The following is a 25,320-nucleotide window of genomic DNA, read 5'->3' as shown; positions in this document are numbered from 1 at the left end:
CAAAGACTCTTGGGCCTGAAAGAGGAAGGAGCAGGCTCGCTTGAGCTCAATAAACTTGAGTTTTGCCTACTTCCCATTGTTCTGCCAGCACTAAAACATGGTGACCAGGAAGGGTAGCCCCAGACCTCACGCAGCACAGATGCTTCCCCCCCCCCATTCAAAAATACCTAGTGCACGTTTCTCATTGCAAAGTCATTTACAGAAAAAGAAGCTTCCACGTGGAGAAACAAGAAGCTGCCCCCCCCCATGAGCATGGTTCTCTGTGGGTGTCTGCATACGTGGGAAGTGGAAGAGGCCCCTCCCTAGGGTACAGTCCACTTTGCCGTCCTCTCAAATAGGGCTCTGTTTGCCTGGGGGCCAAACCAGAGGGACTCCACTGAGTATGCCTTCTCCTGGTTGCCCGAGGCCTCACTGTCAGTTAAGATCATGGTTAGCTTGAAGGCAGTCTTAAATGGAAATACAGAAGAGTGCATACATAATCATTTCTCGATCTGTGACTAAGACATAGGTACCTGGATGAGAACCATGCCTGACATGGCTTATTGTGACCTTGAAAATCTTAAGGAAAAAAAAAATATATATATAATGTATGCATGTATATGTATATATGTGAAGACATAAAGTCACATTGTTTAGTAATTATTAGAATTTGCATGAGAGCTTTAATTCCAAATATTAATGACTTCTTGCTACAACAGAAAGATTACTGCAGGGATATGCACTGCGGTTGTAGATCTGACAGAGACGTTCTCTCCCATTTTTCCTGAGAACAAGGATTATTTATGATCCCACCACTCCTCTGCACGGTCATCCGCTTACACATGCCCTCCTTTTCTTATAGGGGTCAAGACTGGGACTGAAGTCCTAGAATCTCTCATCCAAAGTCAAGACAAATGAGTTAGTTCCTGAAAGCTAACCCTTTTCTAATTGGTGACTGCTATTTCCCACTGTTTTGTCTCTCCCTTGCAGTAGATTGTGAGCCTAAAGTGGTGGCATGGAGCAACAATAAAACCATAAACACAACACGAGACCCTTACGAGGAGCTGTATTCACAGTCAGTAGGCGGTCTCAGTATGATGATGAAGCACCATGAAAAACCTGCTGCTAAGGCCTAGTTAATTAAAATCCTTATGGGGAAATTTCAAAGCTTTCCCTTTTTAGGATAATTCCTTACATTTCAACGGCAATTTGCAGCTCACACAGCGCTTTCGGGTGAGGTTAAAAATGTCACACTAAACCCTGACGACACAAAAGCTATGCAAATGATGAAAGGGATGAATGACATGTAAATACCAATTTTCATCTGTTATTTCATTCCGAAACACATACTAAAATAGTCTGATCTAATTGTGATTGCAGGCAAGAGATAATCTCTTTTATCTGGGTTATTAGAGTTAAACAACCCATGCCTACACCAGTTCATCTGGCAAAGACACTCCGAAAATGGCTTTTGTTCTTACGACCACCATTTGCCTTAAGTTGAATCGTTAATGGTCATTTTGGTTTGTCTAGAAACCTTATTAGAGCATGAAGGCTCGTGGTGACGAGCGCCAAGCACCAGAAAGCTTGTTTTATTAAAGATCATTGTATTGGTAACAATTTTAGATTTAGAAATTATGTTGAGGGAGCCACAGAGAGTTGCTCTGTGTGCTGTGTGCAACTGGCTTGTCGGGATTAGCGCCTTAGTCTGCAGTATTGTTTCAAGTAAGGAGCCAAATGAAGCCATTGCTGTTCGCTGTTCCACACATCAGTCAGATGGCCAATGTCTCTCTGTCTCAGGATCTCACTCAAGAAGCCGGGCTACATTTAGCTGTCATGTTACATCAGCGTCCTTTTGACTGTGACAGTTGCTCAGAATATAGGTGGGTTTTGACATACTTCACAGTCGTGAGAAAGAGTGGTCGTCTGTTGCCTAGACTGTCCTTCAAGTGAAATGTGTTTGGTGCTTTCCTCGTTACTAGTCTGGCAATATGATGCGGGGGAGGACAGTTCTAGAAATAGATCACCATTTTTATCATCGTAGCAAGAGCAAAACACTCTGTGATTTCTCTCTGGTGATACCAACCTTGGTCCCCTGGGTCAAGCTGTGGCCCCAAAGTTCACACTGCTCTTTAGAAAGGGGTCTCCATGCTCAGCCAGTATATATGGAGTGGATAGTTATACTCAAATCCTTCAGGATACATTATCTACATAAATCATTTAGTTTGGTGGCTTCTTTAAATTCCAAACAGCTAAGGGTCTTCCACAAGTAAAGTGTATCACAAAAAGAAATGAGAATGGGAAATTTAGAGGAGGAAGCCAAGAATTCAGGAAACGGAGGGTGTATTTCCAGCTAAGGGAAGTGGCAAGGCCCCTTTCCAGTTCCAGAGAAGCCTCCTCACACCCGTTCATCTGCACAGCCCTGCCCACCATGTCATCTATAAAAGTTAAGCCCATAAACATTTGACATTGATTTTTTTTCCCTGTGTATACTTCTGTGTGAGGGTGTCAGATGTTTGAGTTACAAACAGTTGTTAGTTGTCATGTGGGTGCTTGGAATGGAAACCCAGTCCACAAGCCTTTTCCTTTACTCCTGGGGTCCTCTCACGTGTGTAGCATCGTTCTTATGCTGATGCCTGCTTTAAACTCCGGTCTTTGCTACAAATGGACACAAGTGACTATGGCATGAAGGAGGTATAGCTCTTACTTAAGAAGTAGAGTCGGGTAGAGAAGAGTTAATTTACTAAATAGCTCCATAATTACCAGTTCCTATCTTCAACCATCGACTAAAGTGCTCTCCCAATGCTCCCTCAGAATGCACTCTGTGGCTGGAAATAGTGGTTCACACCTATCTTCCCAACCCTTGGGAGACACAGATAGTCAGACTGGGAATTTGAGGCTATTCTGGGATTCATAGCAGAACTCAGTCTCATAAAATCAATCAAGCCAACAGCTAAACAAGAAGACCTACTGTGACCATGTTGGTCTCTTTTCCTTTCCCGTTCTCCTTAACCTTGCTGTTGTCCTGGCTTTCAAAACCACCCTCTTGTCTTGGACAGTAATTGATGCATAGCAAACTATGCCAACACCCAGTAGTTTAGAAAAAATTGTTTATTCCTGTTCCTCTGCCCGTGGGGAGTTTATCTAGGTAAGGCTGAGACAGGTCTCTCTGCTTCCTTTTGGAGATCTGACAGGCAACAGAGTTTCAGGGTCCCGTGTGTCTGATCCTCAGTCCATCATTCTAGCTGTAGTACGTATGGTTTGACTGGTACATTAGTAAAAAGGGAGGAGAACAAAATGGCATGTCAGGTCCTTGAAGAACAAGGCTAAAAACTGGCAAACTTTTTTTGTCTGTCTATATGCCATTAATCAAGGCAAATCACATAGATAAGGAACTATGGCCTCGGTGAGTAGGTAGGCCATGAGAATTCAGGGTCAGTGATACAGAAAAACAGATTTCCCTTCATGAGACCATTTTCTTCTTTGTATTAAGCCACCCTGTCTTGATCTTTCCACCTTCCGTCGTTTCTTAAATTCTCCTCCCTCCACCTTTTGTATCATTGTATATAGAGTTTCTGTAGGACTCGGATTCTCAGCCGTAGTTGTATTTCTTGCTTTTCTCTTCTTAAGAAAGCTTATCCAAGCTCAGATTCACTGGTCTCCAGTGACCATTTCCAGCTTGCCGCTCGATACGTTTATGCTACCAGTTGAAATCACCTAAACACATAGTTTTTGTTCCATGTTCTCCTTAAATCAATATTTCTTCATAAGACAAAGGTATGTATCTGACTTAAGTAAGTTGTCTGGTGACTACGTAAACCGAAATCTAAGCCACATGCAAATTAAACTTCATTTAAACTTACCCTAAGTTTCTAAGACCGTGGTATCTCTAAAATAGGCTGCTTTTAAAAGGAAAACAGTAACGCTAAGAGTACCAAGAGCTACCATTTCCATCTAGAGGGCACACGGGTCCACAAGCATCAGGTTTGCACAGCTGAAAGTGATGATGTGGGTAGCTCTGAGCGCTTACCCGACCCCATATGCCAGGTCTGATCTACGTCGGTAGATTGAAGGGACATTTTAACTTGGTATCAGAGAGAAAAGACCTTTCATGAAGAGCAGAAATGGAGTGGGCTGCTTATTATTTTTTTTTATTTAGATGTCTCTTCAGTTCTGACATATTTCATTCTTTATTATTGGAATTACCTATCCAAAGCCTTTTCACTTAAGGTTTGTCACAAGCCATCATCCCTTCACACACTCTTTCTAGACCGAGCAAGTGACACCAACCCCTCTCAGCTCATTTCCAGCCCCCACCAACTAGTATCTTTGGAAGTAGAGATGGAGTTCACTAACAAAACTTTTAGCATGAAAGAGAACTCTGAGCTTGTAACAGGTGGAATACGACACTGGCCTACTAATCAATCACAGATGCTCAGACTCTATTCTGCAGGCGTTACGGTCAGGATTCAGAACCACCCTGATCATCTCAGGAATCCAATATTTGACAGTGACTTCCCGTGACCAAGCTCCTGGTTTGAATGAAGGCCCGAAGGAAGTCATAGAATTATGCTTGACATCCAGGCTTCTAGTTTATCAAAGACACTGCTTATAAAAATAAGTCTTTCAGTTCACCTCATTTGCAAGCACCTATATGATCATTTCATCATGTCTGAAAACTATGTAAATGAAAACCAGGAGTGATTTGGACCTGTGATGTGGGCTTATACACAGCCCTCGAGAAGTATCACCCTTGTTTGGATTCATCTGCCCGTTGTCATAGCTACTGTTGTGCTCGAAGTGATTTCCCTTCTGCATCACAACCTGTAGTCCTTAAATGAAAATAAGTTGTTCTTCCTGCTTTATTTTTTTGCTACCCATGAATCAAAACTGAAACCATAGCCACAATAGCATGGCCTTTTTTATACTCTCTCCAGGGTTCTAGCATACAAAAAGACATAAGAGATATTAAGTTTGAATAAGCTTCTGGGATTGAGGTTTCTCTCCATTTGTTCGTCAATGATTCATTGAGAGCCTAGGTGCTGAAGATACTGCCAGGCTTGGAACACAGCCCCTACCCGTGGTTATCAGAGTGTGGGGGGCAGGGATGTGTTTCTGCAAGGTATGGACAATGACACCAGGGAAGCAGAGCAGAGAGCCATGGGATGCAGAAGGATGTTCATGAAATCTAAGATGCTGTTGTGACCAAATCAAGGGGGTGCACCCATCTCGCCACGTTGAAGCATTGTTTTTGGACGTTCAGCAAATTATTTTCATTCGTTCTGTGTATTAGAACCTCAACGTGACACTGCATGCAGGGGTCGTGGAGCTGCAGGGCAAGGACGACAGAGTCACGACACCATGTGCCATCTGTCAGCTCTCTAGACTCACACATGCTCTCCTTTCTGTTCTGGTCACAGGAACTCCTTCACAGACATCCTTCGCGCCATTCTGCTGTCTTTGGAAGTCCTTATTGAAGATCCTGAACTTCAGATCAATGGTTTCATTCTAATTATAGACTGGAGTAATTTTTCCTTCAAACAAGCCTCCAAATTGACACCTTCTATCCTTAAACTGGCCATTGAAGGGTTGCAGGTACGTTCAACAAGATGCAATGCTCCATGTGTTTGACTGTACGTTGCCTAATTACCGCAACCCAAGTATTATCTGTCCTTTGGAGTGAATAAAATTTATCCGTGAGTGTTCCGTATTTTCACCTCAGCCTGAGCTTAAATGTTTGTTGTTTTTTTTCCTAATTAGCCTTCATTTTCATTAATCGCATTAAATTGCTGTTGCTCCATGCCCAAATTGCCTGCCAGAACAATAATGACTAGAGTCTGAAAATGTTTGCCCAAATCCATGGAGGTCACAAAATGATAGCTAAGAAGCATCCGCTTTGTGATCTTATCCTGCAGAGATGGCGTGGGGGCTTCCCTGGGTCTCCAGAAGCATTTTGAGCCCCGTGGACCTTGACTTCCCAGAGGGCTCGGTACTGCAGTGTTGGTATTAAAGTAGATTGCGTCCCTGTAAACAAAGGAAGTCGGTGAAGCTCAGCAGGCAGTTTACATGACATGTTGTCAGAGTGTGTCCTTTGAGGAAGAGATTTTGTTTAGAGCAATTTTCGGGGACCTTTGGCATCCCCTTATCTCCCGGAACAGTGAGCCTTTTAAGGGTCAGTGTTTCTAGGAAAAATGGCTAACTCGGAAATGGTGCTTAGCCTCCTTAGGTAGCACGTGATCAAATACAGAATTAAACGCATAATTTAGAGGCCGTCAAACATCAGCATAGATAAAACTCACATCCCGTCTTAATTTGATAGAAAGATTTACTCAAAGCAGCGACTAGTTCCCTAATGTGTAGCTGTGTAGCAACATACAGACGTAATGTGTAGCTGCACAGCAACATACAGAACTAATGTGTAGCTACACAGCAACATACAGACCTAATGTGTAGCTGCACAGCAACATACAGACGTAATGTGTAGCTGCACAGCAACATACAGGCGTAATGTGTAGCTGCACAGCAACATACAGACCTAATGTGTAGCTGCACAGCAACATACAGACGTAATGTGTAGCTGCACAGCAACATATAGACCTAATGCGTAGCTACACAGCAACATACAGACGTAATATGTAGCTGCACAGCAACATACAGACCATAGAGACTTTCCTCTTGATCGTCAGAATTCAGGAGTTCCACCACCCACGATATCTGGGCACCACAAGGAACCGATGACTCCATTTCTTCAGCTGTGACATGTTCTTATTTAGCCTCCAAATACAGCCCTCACAGACCTCTGAGGAACATATGCCAATTGAATGGATTTTATGTCATTAAAACAGTTTCCTGTTCCCCAGAGGAGTAGAGCTGACATTTCCGAGGAGGTGCGTCCCACGCACAGGGTCCCAAGAATGCTGAACTGTCCTTGTGTATTGTGGGCACAGTTTAGGTAACTTTGCATGGTAACAGACTGCATACAGTGTCCCTGCTCTGCTTAAAGTGACAGACTGGCCTTCTTCACCATCAGTTGCGTTGCCTCTAGCAGCTTCCCCACCTCCTTCTCTCAGCCCTGAGTAGATCTTCTCTCTCTAACCTTTCGTTAAAGGAGAATTTAAGCATTAGTGTAAGCTGCAAGATTTAGCTCACGCACATAATTAGACTGGCCATTATCTCTAGGAATTTCTGTACAAGTTTCTATTTTTCTTTTAAAGAGATGGTTTTAAGTATGTGAGTTGCTGCGATTTAACTTTTATTCCTTTTTTATGATGTTCTTCCCTGGGGAGAAAATGCCCTTTAGTCAACCCCATGTTCCAGTTTCTCTATCTGAAAAACGTGTGGATTGCAGCGCAGGCCTGTTAGCCTTACTGGGCTGGTGCTCATCTTCCTGACCTGAGTCAGTGCATGTGAGTGAAGCCATCCAAGAAGCTGAGCTATTGTCCCAGGAAATACCCCAGGAAGCTTGGTGGCTCGGGATGTATCCCATGTAGACCTTCACTTTACACGCATCGGGGTCCAAGATGAATTCCACAGCATTCCTCAGCTCCAATTAAGGGGTAACCTCTCCTGGGATGAGGAGAGATTTGTGAGATTGGAGTCAGAGGGGAAAAGGTGTGTGTTCACCTGATCTCCAGAGCCTCTTTTTATGGGCCAGTGTTGGGAGAGAGCTGCTTGTTCATCCCGGCCCCCCGAACCGAAATAATCACATAAAATCTGTATTAATTAAAACACTGCTTAGTCCATTAGTTCTAGCTTCTTATTGGCTAACTCTTGCATCTTAATTTAAGCTGTTTATTTTAATATGCATATCACCACAAAGTCATGGCCTACCAACAAAGTTTCAGCATGTCTATCTCTGGCTGCAGCTCCATGGAGTCTCTCTCTCTGCCTTCCTTCTCCCAGCATTCAGTCCAGTTTTCCCCACCTACCTAAGCTCTGCCCTATCAATAGGCCAAGGCAGTTTCTTTATTCATTAACCAATAAAAGCAACACCTAGACAAAAGGACCTCCCACATCAAGGGCAAGAAAAGCCACTCTGATTATGAGAAAGCCTCAGACCATTCTGAATTCAAACAGTCTAAATCGGGTCACAGCTCTGTCTACTTGTGCACAGGGGCCCTGAGAAAGTGATAGACCCTGCATGAAGAAGGAAGAGCATGGTCCCAAGGAAGCTGGGTTAAGGTACAGCTCCTCCATCTAGGACAGGATGCCAGTAGAAGTCTACAGCATACTCTTCTTTTTGGAAAAACCTTCAAGGAAACACATTTTTGAGATTACTAACCTGTTCCAGTTTATTTAACAATCTGAAGATTGCTTCTCAAAGAATTTTAGTTAAAACATAATCTTTGAGAACTCATGTCTTTTTTCCCTGATCTTTCTCTACTAAAATATTGTATATTTTTGAACACAGTTTCTCGCCCCTCTAATCCTCTCAGATCCTCTCCATCCTCACCCACCTATGCCCTTTCTTTCTCTCTCTGTTTTCCCTGATTTTTAAATCCTGACAATATTGTCTAAGATTCTTAAACAATCATTGCATCTGTTAATTAGAAATGCTACATTTTACTCAAATTCAGAGCTATTTGCACATGATCATTTTCCCACAGCGTAGTAAGACTCCTAGTGATCCTGGGAATTCTGTCAGAGGAGCCATACATCAAAGTCCTGCTCTTGAGATCTGTAATGTTTTCAAAATTAAGTTTTGAAGTTTTTTCTTGTCAGTCATTGCAGCACAAGTCTTACAGTCAATGCCAGGTCTTTCTCAATGTGCAGCCAACTCATATACTCAGAAAGTTCACTGTGCTTCACTGATGGAAATCTATAGACACTTGTCAAGGGGCAGGGGGTATTACAAAATGTCTTGTCTCGGATTCAAATATTTGTGTGGATTTAGAGAAGCCTGTTCTTTACTCAGTTGAAGAAGTTCTAGAAATGTTTTTTGTTTGTTTGTTTTGTTTTGTTTTTTTGACACAGTGTTTCACTTGTAGCTTTGGAACCTGTCCTGGAATTTGCTCTGTAGACCAGGCTGGCCTCGAACTCAGAGATCTGGCTGCCTCTGTCTCCTGAGTGATGGGATTAAAGATTAAAGGCCTGCACCGCCATTGCCCAGCGAAATGTTTGCGTTTTTGCTTTTTGCTCTGGTCTGGTTTCTCTTTTATTTTTTTCTCTCATTTCTATGTCCATATCATTATTTTGCAGTTAACCTAGAAAGTTTATCAAGTCGTTAACTCCTTGCTCAAAATGTATGATGTGGTTCATTTTTGTATTAAAGATGTTTTTGTAGCTCTCGGTCAACTTTCAATCAACTTCTTTCAGACAGATTTGAATCAGAGTAATAGAAAAGATAGTCCATTTCTTCTACAGTTGTCTCCCCTTTAACGTGTGTAACGTGTGTGTGTGTGTGTGTGTGTGTGTGTGTGTGTGTGTACTAGTACACACATGTGTGTATGTGTGGGGAGGTTAGAGGGCAACTTCAGATATTGTTCCTTTTCTTCAAGGCACAGTCTATCATTAGGACCCACTGGACAGATCTAGAACTCCGTGAAAAGTAAACCTAAGGGATCTACCTGTTCTCCATCGCACAATGTAGTATCATAGCAATATCTGTCTCACAAGTGTGTAGCAGAAATTAACTGAAAAGTAATTGTATATAACCAGTGCTTCATGGATGTCCAAGTGGTATTCAACTGATGAAGAGACAGCCCTTATCTGTGAATTCATTGGCTTTAATGCACTTGTATAATTGCAATCTGCATTAGTACCTTATCCATAAGCCTGGATTTCTGAACACTGGACCTGGTCAGCCTCATCCTTATTCATAAACAAGGAAGTTCCTTATCCAATCTGTATTACCATAACTCAGACCCAGATGACATTACCTGCCTGCTCAGAGGTGCCTTTGCCTCTATTCTTGTAGTGTGATCTTTTCAATTATCACCCAGCAGCGGGAGTGAGTCCAGTCACAATGCCTTGGCATCAGTAACAGACTCGACTGAAATCTGCCTTCTCCCTGTACGACTCTTGCAACAGCAGTGTCTGCAACATCTTTGACTGTGTGTACTAAAGCGTATTCAGAACAAATTGAAAAAGAAATGTTTGCATTTTGGACGAAGAAGCTTATGAATCTGTGTCTCCTAAAGTTTGCATGTATGCTCAAAGAATATTCGCACTGAGCAAACAGGGCTTCACCTTCTCCCAGCGCGCAATGCCGTAACTCTGAATTTGTAGCAGCACAATCTGTTATTATGGAAATGCCAGAGGAATAAAAGATCTCTTTGAAAGCTCTATCTTGTTAAGTGTCAATTAAACTCAGGAAGGTAATCAGAGCTAATGACACCCTGGTGATACTGGGGCAGATAGTGCAGCCCATTTGAGAAGGCTCCAGTTAAATAGGTCTATCTCCGGCATACTTCCGATAAATTGTCTTTCGGGCTCCTGTGTTTTATAAACATAGCCAGTCTTCTAATTCAATTCAATCCATGAAGAAACAATTTCTCAACTTTTATATCTAGTTAGTCACAAAGGTAAAGAGACACAGCCTCTGATGTGGGAAGGCCATGCTTCAAAGCAAAGGCAGACCTATAAACAGATTATTAAAAACGACATTCAGAAAGGAAGAAAAACGCTGAGCAACTGGAATCCCAGATGAAGAAAACAATACAGCTCCGAGGAGTCAGAGACGGTTTCCTGGGCAACGCCACTGTCTCAGCTCCTTCTTAGTAGACAAGTGTGGAATAGGCGAGTGAAGACAGAAGGGAAGGAGCTTCAAGGCCTTGGGGAGACTATAGTCAAAGACACAGAGGCCAGGTGTAGCTCAGCAGAGGAGAACATTGGACTTCATTTCAAACCCTGCGGCTCACGAGCACCAGGAAGGACTTCAGGGCACTCGTGGCAATCTGAAAAATTTGATGACCTTAAAACGCATTACCGAAGCGAGATGGCAGACTTCTCTTTCCCACTGTGATCACTTAGAGCTTGTGAGGAAGAAGGGCGTACTAGTTGCTTTCTCCCTCAATATGATCGAACTGTCTGACAGAAACAAAGATTTATGTCAGCCCACTCCTTCCGAATGAGTCCTCCATTGTGGCACGGATGGTGTGACTAGGGAGCTGCCCCATCTGCAGATTTGGAAGCAGCCAGTGACTGCTTATAACATCTTGTCAGATCAGAAAGCAGAGGGTGGGGGGGAGCTGTCCCATGCTGTGCTGTAACTTTTGAAGGCCCACACCAAACAGTGTTTTCTAGGCACCGATCCCATATTCCCAAGGTCTTACAACCTCCCAGAACAATGACAGCAGCTGGGGACCAAGCACTCGTGAGCAGGGTTAGGGGTGGGGTGTGTGCATTTCACATTAAAACCGTAATAGAAGTTGCAATACTAAGTAAGTCAATTAAAAGCCAATTTCAATGATGTAAACAAGGAAGGATAATGCTCGAACCTAGGAGAAATGGGAGTGATTCGGTAACCAAATAAGGAACAAGGTAAGGTGATTTGATTCATTGATAGTGTGGAAGGGCAAGGTTCAGATGTGAAGTCAAGGGGCAGGGTGAAGTCACTGAATGCGATGGTACTGAGAGAGGTGGGCAGGTCTGACAAGAAAGGGTCACAGGGTTCTGTGCTCCAAGCATGGCTTGACTGTCTTCTCCAAAGGTTCATGTGTTGAAAGTTTGACCCTGGGTGTGGTGATGTAAAGGTCACGTAAAAGTCCATCCTTGAAGAGGTGAGAGCAAATCAGTCATTGGGATACTGTCCTTGTGTAGTTCTTGTGGGGCCTCACTGGGTTCCCACGGAGGGCTTTGCTATAAAGACACAGGACTGGCATTCTTTACCCCTCTGACTTCCTGTCTCTATAGATGGTCATTCTTATCCCCATGCCTGCCTTGATGCTTATGAATGATGCAGTCAATGAGTCCCCTAGCTTGCTGGAACCATCTGATCATGGGCTTTCTGCCTCCAAAATTAAATCCAATAAGCCTCTCTCTTTTTTTTATAAGGTATCATTACTATAATAAATGGTAACAGGAAATGAACTAAAGCCATTAGACATGTAAACTTGAAATCCTGTGAGACAGTCTTAATAATTTACATTAAGTGAGAGATGAAAGAAGGAATTTGGGCTAAGTATATAGATTTGGCTATCTTTTATTTTAAAAGAATTTTTAAAATGTTATCTATTTTCTATGTATGGCTCCTTTGTCTGCATCTCTATCTGTGCACCATGCACACGCCTTTTGCCTGCGGAGGCCGGAAGAAAGCCTCAGATCGCCTGGAATTGAGCTGCATCAGATGGTTGGGAGCTGCCGTGTGAATGTTAGGAATCAAAACTGAGTCCTCAGGAAGAGCAGCCAATCATCTTAACCTCTGAGCTGCCTCATATTTTTAATTAATATTCACTTTATTGTAGTGAACACAGAAACAAAAACATCACCCAGCTAAATTAAGGAATCCACTCAAACAAGTGCTTGCCCTGTCCAAACTCAATACACCTCAGTGAGCCACTGTCCAATTAGCATGGCCATTCTGCATATGTGGAGCTGCATATTGTGTTTTGTGCTTTTGCTATCAATTATATTTTATGCACTTATCCACCCCAAGAAAAGAAAAATCGTGGTAGCATTAAGACTAGAAGAACAGTAAGCTTTATACTTCATGAGTCACTGCCTGCCCTGCCGTTCTTTATTCCCTGTGGTCTCCTTTCCAAATGTGATACTCTAACTACACATACATTTGTCGACATATATGAATGCATATGTTATAGAATAGGATACCCATATTAGGAGGAACATACACATTTTTCTTTCTTTCTGAGGTTGTGTGAATCACTTACTGTATATTCTAAGTTCATCCGTTTTCCTGAGAATCTTGTGATTTTTAAAGATCTCACAGTACCTGAAATTCCAGGAAAGAGGAAACTCAAACAAAACTAAGGAATGGAAAGCAACAGTTGAGAGAATAACCCAAGTGAAGAAAGAGCAGCTTCAACCCCAAAAGGGGCACTCACGGGGGAGGACAGGGAAACTGGGCCAGGAAGCTGTAAGGATCAATACAGGAACTGGGAGTGGAGTTTCCAGGGGCTTAGTGTGGAGCTGTATTTGGGTGCCAGCTAGAAGGGGTTAAGGAAGGAAGATGAATTTGTCAGTAAACATATCTCACCAGACTACATACTCGTGGACATGGGAGAAACCAAAGCAGAGGAAGCAGAAAGATGGTAGCAGATGAAACATTCAGGCAAGATGGCCACTAGAAAGCATTCGGGTCCTTCGCACAGCAGCGAAAGTTCAGTCTGGACAGAGGGCTGGACTCTGTGAATTGTTAAGTTGCAGAATAATATTTTTCAAAGCATCAAAAAAAGATTTATGCCTCTTGCAATTATAAAATGAATTGTGGAGTTGCTGTCCAAGAATTCTGTTCTGAATGTATCATTGTAATACACTCACAGGAAGATGCCTCTTTCTGTTTGTGTCCTGGGGGACCAAGCCTCAAGTCCAAGCGGACTTGGAATTCCTAAAGGGACTTTCCCTGCATAACCCACATTACCTTGAGATTAAACCCCGGGTATAAAAAAAATAACCTTTGCAAGCATTCGCTAGAGTTCTCTGTTTCTAAGGGCATGAAAAGCAATTCGCACCAAAGCCAAGCAGAGTAGGGCGTGGGGGGCGGGGGAATCTACATAGTGGAACAATTCTGAGCTATGCTGTCTTCCAGGCTCAGTCAGACCTAGCTAGAAGGGGAAGGATGCCTCGAGAATCACTCTGTCTTCCCCTGCCCGTCTGTCAGTCATGCTATCTCTGGACCAGCTTCTTTTCAGAAGCATTTCTCCATGAAAAGTCTTGACTGTCTGACAGTGCCCTGTTTAAATAAGAGACCCTTAGTGTCTCCATCATTTGCAATAGTGAGGGGATGAAGGGTATGTTGCCCGAGGTGCTGCATCTGAAGCACTTCAAGACAAAAACATGAAAAAGATGATGGGATGATAAATTCAGCATCTATTCTGAATGAGATTTTAGTTTCCACGGAGGCCAACTTAAGAGATCACAATTTCCCATGTGTTTTACCATGGGAGAAAGTGTGGGCATCCATATGTGGGTTCATTTGATGAGAATGGAGGCATTTGTTTCTAAGAAACCACTAAACATTGCTAACCCCCTTTTAGTTAGCACAAAAGAAAAACATCAAAATGAAAGTTCTTTTTTATATTAGAAGGATCTGGTTTTATATATGGAAATATTAACACATAAGTTAAATTCACAAAATATACATCTCAGGTAAATTTTTAGACACTGAAAATATCTAAATAATTAATGGAAGAGCAAGAAAAATCTGATCTTGTATTAGACTTCGAGGCACAATATGTTAAAAATTGACACCCAAGGTAGCCACTTTCCTGTCTTCAAAACCAGCTTGGTTTTTGTGGAGCATATTTAATTCTCTACCCCAAAATGCAAATGAGACTCCTGTCCAGTTGCTCCTATCTCAGCCAGTTAAGCTCGACCATCCTGGGGTTCTGTCTTGAGAGGGTTGTTTCCATAAATGATCTAACACTCTTTTGTCTCCATGTAGAATTTGATGATTATTTCTTGGAACTTTGGAGACAGAGAAACGCAGCTGTGACACATTGCTGTGGGAGGTCCTTCTGTCTATGTGTTGCTTTTATTGGTTAATGAATAAAGAACTGCTTTGAACCAATGGCAGGGAAGAAAAGAACTAGGCAGGGAAAGCTAGGCATTGTATGCTGGAAGAAGGAAGGGTGGAGTCACAGAGAAGCCATAGAGCCACAGGAGACAGATGCTGGGAACTTTACCCTGTAAGCCACAGCCACGTAGTGCTATACAGATGAATAGAAATGGGTTAAATTTATACAAGAGTTAGCCAATAAGAAGCTAGAGCTAATGGGCCAAGCAGTGATTTAATTAATAAGGTTTCTGTGTGATTATTTCAGGTCTAAGGTAGTCAGGCATCCAGGGATCAACAAGCAGCCTACCCCAACAACACATTTCTTAAGAAATTTCAGAATGATTGCCTCCCATAAATATTGAATCTGCAGCATCCCATAGAATATCGAATCTGTGGCATCACATGAGTGCTACAGAATCACTGCAATCAGCTACATGCTGGCACTAAGAGATTCTCTGATGGAGCCGATTTACTCCCGCTTTACAAATAATTCTCGCTGATGAATTCATGGCTTCACTTATCCTATCCACAGTGTGGACAATATTAAGAAATAATAGCTGTTGGGGGTTACTCAGTGGAAGAGTACGCGCTGAGAATGTGCAAGGACATGGGTTCAACCCCTGCCTTCCTAACCCAGCTGGCAGCCAGAGAAGAAGCACAAATTGTGTAAATGTTTCCTTCTGAACCTAGAAACCACAGAATTCAGGCTGCTTTATGTAGATGCTACTATTCAACTGTGCCCTGGGAGAATCGGCGTATCTTAGCATTAGATCCAGGGTGCACAGCTGTGAGCCTAAGCATTCTGGAAGAGTTTCCGTCACACTCAACCAGCACTACCAAAGACGTGGACACATGCAGACTTATCGGAGTGATTTTTGTCTGCAATAGTTACAATGTGATATAAAATATTTGTCGCTCACCTTCCTACCTTGGGTATCTAAAAATTATAAGAACTGTTAATTATTCTGTGTTTTAAGAGACTGAGACTAGCTGATGCTTTAAACAGCTCCCACGCTACCAGGAAAGCTCTTTGCAGGTTCTTGAGAATCGGAGACCAGTTGGAAGTTCTAAGATATGCAGTATACACAATAATAATAATAATTCAAAATTGGAATAATATTATGCAATACCATGTAAATTCAAATTCCTTTCAAAACCATTCATTACACATTCTGTGTGTACGCACAAAGTCCTGGGGTCATTTTCAACAGAGAGAAGGAAGAGAAAAAAGAAGAAATAGGGGAGATCATCAGCAGGGTCCAATACTCTACATTCTAAGTCAAAACATTCCTAGACAATAATCATAAGTCCTTGATATTTCATGATACATCCTACACACAGCATCTTGATTTTGGTGCTTTGAGCACTGTGATTACCAGTGAGATGGCTCAAATTTCCATATGCTTATTAAGTTTTTTCTCTTCTCTGCATATTGGTTGATAAGAGGCATCAGCCATTTTGGGTGGTGGTTAAAATCTTGTTTTACTACAAGCTTGTAAAAAAAATCTTTTTACTTAAGGGAATGAACCTTTTACCTCATATCACAAAAGTGTTTGTACAATTTACACTCAAATTTAATTGTGTTGCTCTTACTTCAAATGGTTGCAAAGGCTTTTTATAAGAAGTCTGTTAATTGCCTTTGCTAAGACTTACAGATTCATCAGCATCTCAAACGTTAAATAAAATCCACTAGTATTTTCTAGGCGTGGATTTCTTTCGACTCCATCATTTTATTGTATCTGGGATTTGTAGTTAGAAGATGTTAGGAAGGGATTTACCTTAATTGTGTTTTAGTGTGCTCCGATGCCCGTTATTGGATAATGTATCCTGGGGTGCACTTTAGAAGGCAGATAAATCAATGTCAAAAGACTATTAAGACAGCAAGGGCAGTGCTGAAGCCCTGTCTGCTTCCTCTGAGAAATCTGATCTAATATTTGATAAGAACAAGTGATGTAAATTAGCAAAAAGCTCCTTTTATGTCAGAAGCTATTTACCCTGGGCAGGAGTAGAAGGGGTGGCTTCTCAGCAGGTCAAACCACCAGGGCATAATGAAAGTTATCTTAGTGTTTCTTTATAGGACCACCTGTAAAAAGAAAAAGAAATAAGACATTGGCCAGCTAGATGCAAAACGGCTATTGTAAAGCCCAAAAACTAGTCTAAAGAGTTGTAAAAATGTTCTCGCTGCTGCAGAATTCTAGAGCATATAGTCACAAAGATAATTTATTCTGCCTCAACAATAGACTGGGTTTTGGAAACTTAAAGACATGTTCTGAAAAGTATTAAGAATGTGAAAAAAAAGCAAGAAGTTAAGCTAATGCCAGCTTAGCTGAAATGTCATTAGTCGAGAGGAATAATTCCTAATGCCCTAATCCGTAGACTCATTAAACTTGGGAAGAAATTATAAATTCCCTTTTCCGTTAACTGAATGAGGCTTTGATGAAGATATCGCTGGAAAAGCAGTAGTATAGGATGGCATTAAAGTGGATGTTAAGTCATTGAAAAGAAAAGTCAATTCTGAGAGTCTACACAACATTCCACTTAAGCTGTGAGATACATTTGCATGAACACAGGAGCCCATCCTCAGCTGCCGTCCCAGGTGAGCCTGTCTTCACAGAATACCTTGCCACAAGGCTCTGTTCTTCATTCCTTATTCAATTTCTAATGTGTGTTTCTTAATTTTTAAGCAACTCCCTTAGAACGTTAGCGGTTCAAAATGGTTATTTTTAACACCAAGAATAATAAATGTTTAGAGTGCAGGGCAACTCCAGGCACAAAGCTAATATCCAATACCAGAGACTGCCCTCCCCTTCTCACCCAAGCCTGTTCATCAGAGCTGCCCAACACCACTCCCTTTCCTGTCCCTGCTACCAATTTCCTCTCAGGTGATGTTTCCGTTGCACATTTCCCACCCTTTGCATCCCCACTGGCTTCTGTCTGCAGTGCTGCGAAGCCCCCCACCCTTCCATCTTCTAGCGTTTCACCTTCCCTATGATGAGCATTGTCGCACACCCATGGCTCAAACATCAGCACCTTAGATGGCTTCTTGATGCCTGAAATCCTTCGTGAACTTTGCTCTTGCTGTGTTTTAGATCTAAAGGGGATCTTGGGGGCATTATACATCAGGGGGAACCCAAACATCTATAGTTTAGCACCCACAAAAGAGTTTTAAAAGATGAAAATGATTGCTTGGGGTGCAGAGGAGGTGGCTCCGTGCATGAGTGACTGTCCCTCAAGCATGATGACCTGTGTCTGGACGTCAGCACCCATTAAAGAAGGCTGCAAGGTCGTGCGTGTGTCTTTAACCCTGATCCTGTGAGAGGTATTTGCTGTACAGAGCGGGATAATCAATGCCTTCCTCTGGCCTCTGTGAGCACACATGCATACATGCACAGGGATACACACACACACACACACACACACACTGATTGGTCAACTCAGCGAGGCTGTGCTTCTGTGGAGCTGGGTGGGGTCTAGAAATCTGCCTTCCTATAGCAAAGCAAACATAATATTGATGCTTCTGGTCCCAGCAGCGCTGGTGGAGAATCATTCCTTTTGAGAATCTCCCTTATACAAATTAGGAATCAGGAACCAGGTGAATTTGCTCAGTGCTCCAAAGCCAGCTAGTTACTCAGGCTGAGAACTCACTATGAACTTCAGAGGCAGGTGTTCAGGGTTAGAAACCGTTGACCTGGGTGTGAAGGTCACTGTCTTCTTAAACAAAAAACTAGTTTTGAATTAGAATATCTAATTCTTGCTATTTTCAAATGTTTTAGGATGCTAAAGTGTTTTGCTGTTCATGTCCTTATACCAAGTAGGAAAGTTGATTGAATTCATACATTTCTTCTTTTTCCTGGCTACATAAATTGGTTTCCAATCTTAGGCGACTCCGGTGCCACAAACTTTCTTCTTTCTCTTCACCCATCCCCGGAGCTGCTGCTGCGGTCGGGTCCTCACCAGCTGTTCCCAGAGGGTGGGAGAGGCGTTGTTTTAGAGTTGTTTTTTTCTCTCTTCTTTGTGCTTTGGTCTAGGCAGCCTTTGATGCTCTCATACACTGACTAGCTGTAGTTCTAAAAGATCGCTTCTTTAATACACACCTCTTGCTTTTATTTTAATTTGAATAAGTACTTATTTAGGACTGAAGATGTAACTTAGCCAAAACATGTTTGTCTTGGATTACTACAAAGTCCTTAGTTTGAACTCCAGTGCATGAATAAGGCATTGTCATACATACCTATTATCCTGCATGGTCGTACATACCTGTCATCCTGCACGGTCATCCTAGTACTTGGAGGTGGAGGCAGAAGGACAGAAGTTCATGGCTGTTCTCGACTACAGAGCCAGTTCAAGGGCAGGTTGAGCTACCCAAATCCCTGACTTTTCCCTCAAAGCAATCCAATTCCTGATAGCAGCTCTTCCTCAGTCATTACTTTCTCACCTCTGCTAGAGCTGCAAGCCATTGGAAATCTACTTCCTCTACAGATAGACTTACTGATTCTGCACATTATCTAGCAAATAAACCATACAAGTCCTTTGTTCCTGAGAGTTCTCAGTTCTCCCTTAACATAATGTTTGCAAGGCTCATTCACATGGGAGCTCATGTCAGTATTTAGTCTTTTATATTACTGAATAACATCCCATTATATGTTCACACTACCTTTTAATCTGTTTTTCAGTTTGATAGCATTTAGGTAATTTCCACTTTGAGCAATTATGAGAAAAACTTTTATGACTACCTATAATGTTTTTTTTTCATTTTTACTTAGTCTGTGTTCTGTGTATGCAAGTTCATGCATACCACAAGCATAGAGGTCAGACAACAATGTGGGGGAGCCTGTCCCCTCCTCCCATAATGTGGGTCCCAGAACTGGAACTCAGGATGTCAAGTTTGGCTGGAGTGGCCTTTACTGGCTGAGCCATCTTTCTGGCATGTAATAAATTTTGTAAGGCAGATGTTTGGAATATATATCTAGGAATAAATTACTGGGTCACGTGGTAACTCTGCATTTAACATTTTGAAAAGCTACTAAATTGTCTTCCAAAGTTGCTGAACCCCAGTCTTGCAAGGTTTTAGGATCCAAGTTTCTCCATGTCCTCACAAACCTCAATCATGCACCTACTTGAGGTTTTTGTTGTTGGGTTTTCAATGGAAGCCATGGTTGTTATGCAGCAGTACCTAGCTATGACTTTGCTTTTCCCTGACTGATGAAAACCTTTTCCTGTATTTGTCAGCCACGTGTCTTTTGAAATATCTATTAGATGTGCTGCCAACTTTTAATAGAGTTGTTGTCTTTACATCACTGGGTTGTATGAGATATGGGTATGTCCTAGATAAGAATTCTTTGTCCTATAACACATTTTCCCCATTCCGCAGTCACTTTTCAGTTTACCAGCAGAAATCTATAAATCATAAACGGTTTACATCTTGATGGAGTCCGATCTATCAACGCTGTTCTCTTACTGTGTGTGCTTTTGGCTTCGTATCCAAGAAACCATTACTAACTAAAACCAGATGACCTTCTCCGATGTTCTAAGAGAATTACATTGAGACATGTGTTTCATCCTGAGGCTTTTTGGTGTGCATGGCATGAAGAAGGATCAACATTCTTTCACGTTAAACTTTTCCAAGTATTACTATTCAACACTCTTCCTTCTTCTTAAATAGTTTTGCTTCCCTTGTAGAAATCAATCGACCACAGAACCTGATTTATTTATTTATTTTATTTATAATGTATTCCATTGGCTGACATGTTTATTTAATTCTGTAAGTTGACATGTGTCTATGCTATGATGCTGTCTTGACTAGAGAGGTGGCTTTTTGACGGTCTCTGTTGACAGAGGAAATGTCAGTTGCTCAGCTTCATTCTCTTTGTCAAGAGTGTTTGGGTTACTCAAGATTTTCTTCACTTTCTAAAACACGTTTGTCAAATTTGTCAAAACATATCAACCAAGCAAGCAGTGCTAACAAGCATGAGCTTGGAATTTGAAGGACAGATTTTAATCTTCAGATCAAGATCAGCCTGGTGTACACTGTCACCATGATATCAAAGATTCCAAGCATGAGATGCTTTGCCATTTCCTTAGATTTTCAAATTTTAAATTTTTTTCTACCAATTTTGTACTTTTCTGGCTAAATTTTTATTTCTATGTATTTTACTCTTATTGACATTTTAATTTACCTTAATTTTCTATTTTTATATTTTTCTTACTAATGTGTTAAAATACAACTGATATTAGTTAGCATAATAACATTATATTCTATAATATTACCTTTATGAAAATGATTCCTTAGAGTTTTCTGTAGAGTGAAAACAAAAGTAGTTTTCATTTTCTTTTTCAGTGCTGAATAGAGGTGATAAGAGCAGACATTTTTGCCTTGCTTTTGATTTTAGGTGAATAACTTTCAGTCTTCTAGGTGTGAGATAAGTTGTGGGTGCCTTATTAATTGTTATTAAACACACACACTCTATGAGATTAATGAAGCTTCCATTTCTCTGAGTATGTTCAGTCTATCATTATCATGTTATCTGAAACAATCCTTCAGTGTGCCCTTATTGTCATCTCAAATGAAGTTTAGGTTTCATAGCTTGTCAGGAGATCCCCTTGTACCTGTTCACAGTCCACCTTCCCAGCCTTGTCCATTGGCCCTATCCCTATAACTACCTCTTCCAGCCTTGCCTCCAGCAAGCCGCATAAGGCACTGCTCATAAGCATCTCGTAGTCCATGTTGCTTTACCCTGTGACTCCTCCCTGCTTTACCCTGGAAAATCACTTGATTGCTCCTCACACTCGGCTCTACAGCTTCTAACATCAAAACTGTGTGGGTGAACGAGAGCTGCCTTAGCCACTCTTTAGTATGCTCATGAAAAGGTGTGTATACTTCTACATTAGAATTCAATGTGGGTTTCTGCCTTGTCAATTTAAATTTCTGCCTCTCCATACAGTTCTTAAAGTCGGAGGTTATATTAGACATCCTTTATATACAAGACCAAATTATATCATGTTACGTTGATGGTCAGATGTATGCATGAGTAATGTGGTTTATTTCTCTTCTTATATTGAGCCTTCATAACTTAGTAAAAAGATTCACAGGTATCTATAAAAAGCAAGAGATCCTAAAGTCAAATACAGATTTTGTTCTAAGGCCTTTGAAATATAAAAAGAAAAAATGACTAGCAAATAAAAAGACATGCCAAGTCCAAAAAAAAAAAAGTATTAGAAGTTAGATTTTGCCAGGCATTTTTTTTCTATTACTAGAAATAGTGCTCCCTGTAACATTCCACTTAGGGATACTATCTCCCATATCTCCTACTCCTTACTCATAATCTCTAACATAAATTATTCTATATTCTACTCAACTGAAAAACTATGGTAGTACTGACATTAATCAGCCGCATTCGCATGCGAAGTAATCAATGGCTGTTGCCTGTGGTTGCCACTAAAGCAAGCTTCACCAAGTGGCCTGACAACAAGATCCAGTGAAACACAGAACCCACTAATAACGCTTAGGATGAGCAGTACATGTGTGAGTTATGTCATTTTATTGTCTTGAGAAGTTCCTTAAAAGGTAAGGCTCATTTATCAGTAGTACTGATTGTGTGCTAGTCATACTCCTGTGCATGGCTGGGTGGTGAGTGCAGAAGACTGGACAGTTCCGATCTGTGCGTTCTAAGCATCTGTGTTTGCGTGAAGACCAACACTCCTGAACACACTGATTATTATCCACTCTGCAGTGTTCACTGAAAGCCAGCACAGATGTATCCTAGGAGTGCTTGGGACACAGCAGTGAATCAAAATAAATACACCTCTGCCAGATAGAACATGCATTAGAGTGAGAAAGACCGTAAGCAATAACCATTATGTCTGGGTATGAACACGCACTTATAAACAAGACGTTAAACATGATGAGTACCATAGAAATGAGAAGAACCACCTTCCGATACCACCACAGGATGGGACCACGCCTTCAGCACACGGCCCTCTGAGGGTCACTCTAGCACTAGCTGTACTTCTATAAGGAAAACTTTTTGAAGCACTTCTGCAGGTGGGTGATGGGGACAGTGGAATTAGTACTCATCTCTTCAGAGACCTGAAGCAGAGTGCTCAGCTCAGCATACCCCAAGAGCCTCTTCAATAATCTCCATGCAAGGCAAATGACTGGAGCTAGAAAACATCATAATGAGTGAGGTAACCCAGACTCAGAAAGACAATTATCACATGCACTCACTCATAGGAGACTTTTAGACATAAAGCAAAATAAAAAAAAAATCAGCCTACAATTCACAATCACAGAGAACCTAGACAACAATGAGGACCCTAAGAGAGACATACATGGATCTAATCTACATGGGAAATAGAAAAAGACAATATCTCTTGAATAAATTGGAAATATGGGGACCATGAGAGAGGGTTGAATGGGAAGGGATAAAAAGGGAGGGTAGTGGAGAAAAATGTATAGCTCAATAAAATCAATAAAAAAGAAAAAATTATAACCTCCATGCTAATAGAACATGGAAGTCAACATCCAGCTCCGCCTCCAGCCCTTTCAAAGAGATAGACAGACTTGACATGGATAAGAGCCTTAAGCTTCTACCAACTGAGGATTAGCTACAAGAAACAAATCAAGGGCTCAACTGAACACAGGCAAAGGGGAAGCGGCAGATGCTCGACTCCCCGGTGCCACTCTACTGGGTATGCCTAAAAGTTCCAAAGAGCTCTCTGTGGGCAGTTAATACACATACTCATTTATCCTAAAATAATGTATTAATCACTGTAGCTCGCTCTGCTTCCTACACTGGCTTCTCTGACTCGTAGGCTCATGGATGAGTTAGTCAATTTACAAACACTATTGTTTTCCTCAAAAGGCCAGAGTCACTTTCTTCATTTCGAAGAAAAGTCAACACCCCCTCCCCAAGAAAAGGTTGAATTATCATAGTTTGCCTTTCAGGGATCCTTTTAGGTAAAGGGTGCTCCACAGAGAGTAGCTAGTTCACGCAGCTCACACTCAGAGGGCTGTCATGACAACACATGCTTTGGTCTGCTGGAGGAGTACCACCGTAGCCTCACACAGACTGTTTAAGGCCAGGATTCTAGGACCAGGATTAAAAGTACTCCACTGACGTCCCCTTGTTTCATCAAGGTTTCTTCTGGTGAAACTGACCCATTTAACTCCTGGGGTACGGGAGTGTGGGTGCAGTCATTTCTAGTGTGCTTTGTGCCAGTCTCCCGTCATGCTGTCATTGATGCCAATGGTAATGCAGAAAAAGTCAAAATACTAATATGATTACTTTGATAATTTTGATCATTTTGTTCCTCTGAGTGCATCTCAAGGACCTCCCAGGGATGCTGGGCCACAGGTGAAATCTGCTACTAGAAGCACAGCCTTTTAAGTGTCTTGGAATGTGTGGACCCAACCTATGAACACTGTAGGTGCCTGATAGTATTAACCCGTAGCAATGTGCACATGGTCCACGAAGATCTGCCGAGCTAGTGCTCCTGCCTGGCCTGCTGAAGGAAAGAAGAAGCATCTGTGTCGGAACTTGTTCACAGTTCTGAATTATTGGAGGTAGAGGTAGTAATTTCTTTCCATTTTTTTTTTTTGCTTCTCACAACTCAATTACCTCTACTACTTGATAGATTGTTGATATAAACTCCTCCAAACCAACTTCTAATACCTGTCCCAACTGATTTGTGGATTTACAGAAGTGGTAGGCAAGAACATGTACCCCAAGAAAATCTTTCTAATCCTCTGATTTTCTACACAGTACCCCGTTCAGCAGGACTGAAATTCCATTTATCGAAAATGTGATTTTATCCATACTTCCATTGTGATAAAATTCTACCACAAATGTATTTAGTGTGTAGCCATAGAAATGGAAGAAAATGGAAGGTAGTGCCTGGCTAATTCACATGATTATAGGAAGACTGACATAAAATCCTTCAAGCAGAAGTTATCATAGCAGAGCACTCTCCGATAAAACTGTGTAGTCTTAGGGATTTTGTATTAGAGTGAGTGGCTTTATGATTAGTGATAAATTTCATAAAAATAAGATTCATGTTGGTCCCGAATCGAAGGTGCCTAGTCACCAAGGGATGGCTTCAGGATTCAGGCAGTATACAGTAGAATCATGATGCAGACGGCAGCATGCAGCAGAATCAGGATGCAGATGGCAGCATGCAGCAGAATCATGATGCAGACGGCAGCATGCAGCAGAATCAGGATGCAGATGGCAGCATGCAGCAGAATCATGATGCAGACGGCAGCATGCAACAGAATCAGGATGTAGGTGGCAGCATGCAGTAGAATCAGGATGTGGGCAGCATGCAGCAAAATCAGCATGTAGGCAGCATGCAGCAGAATCAGCATGTAGGCAGCATGCAGCAGAATCAGGATGTAGGCAGCAGCATGCAGCAGAATCAGGATGTAGGCAGCAGCATGCAACAGAATCAGGATGTAGGCAGCATGCAGCAGAACAGTGATGTAACAGAAGTTTTCAGAGGTGCTTGGCAAACACCTGCAGAGGGCATGTGGTCCCCACCATGTGAAAGACACTTAATAGCCTGTATAGAGCATATTTAGACATTCAAGAGGGGTGCCCATTCCCCCTCATACACACAAGAGGTGTCATTCCCTTCAAAGTCCGGTGACACTTGTAACTTTCCCACCTCAG

At 41.8% G+C, this 25,320-nt stretch overlaps 1 protein-coding gene across 2 annotated transcripts in view; it reads left to right on the top strand.

Annotated features, from left to right (window-relative positions):
* Nucleotides 1-25,320, top strand: part of Clvs1 (clavesin 1) — a 171,052-nt gene that overhangs the window by 80,271 nt on the left and 65,461 nt on the right. For both annotated transcript variants that reach the window (XM_048420103.3, XM_085677023.2), the window contains exon 3: nucleotides 5,400-5,574. In XM_048420103.3, the coding sequence (XP_048276060.1) occupies nucleotides 5,400-5,574 (175 nt within the window). The remainder of the gene's footprint in view (nucleotides 1-5,399; nucleotides 5,575-25,320) is intronic.

The sequence above is a fragment of the Myodes glareolus genome, chromosome 16, assembly GCF_982192425.1.
Source record: "Myodes glareolus chromosome 16, mMyoGla1.1, whole genome shotgun sequence".
NCBI classification, from domain to species: domain Eukaryota; kingdom Metazoa; phylum Chordata; class Mammalia; order Rodentia; family Cricetidae; genus Myodes; species Myodes glareolus.
This window is presented reverse-complemented; position numbering and strand designations above follow the sequence as displayed.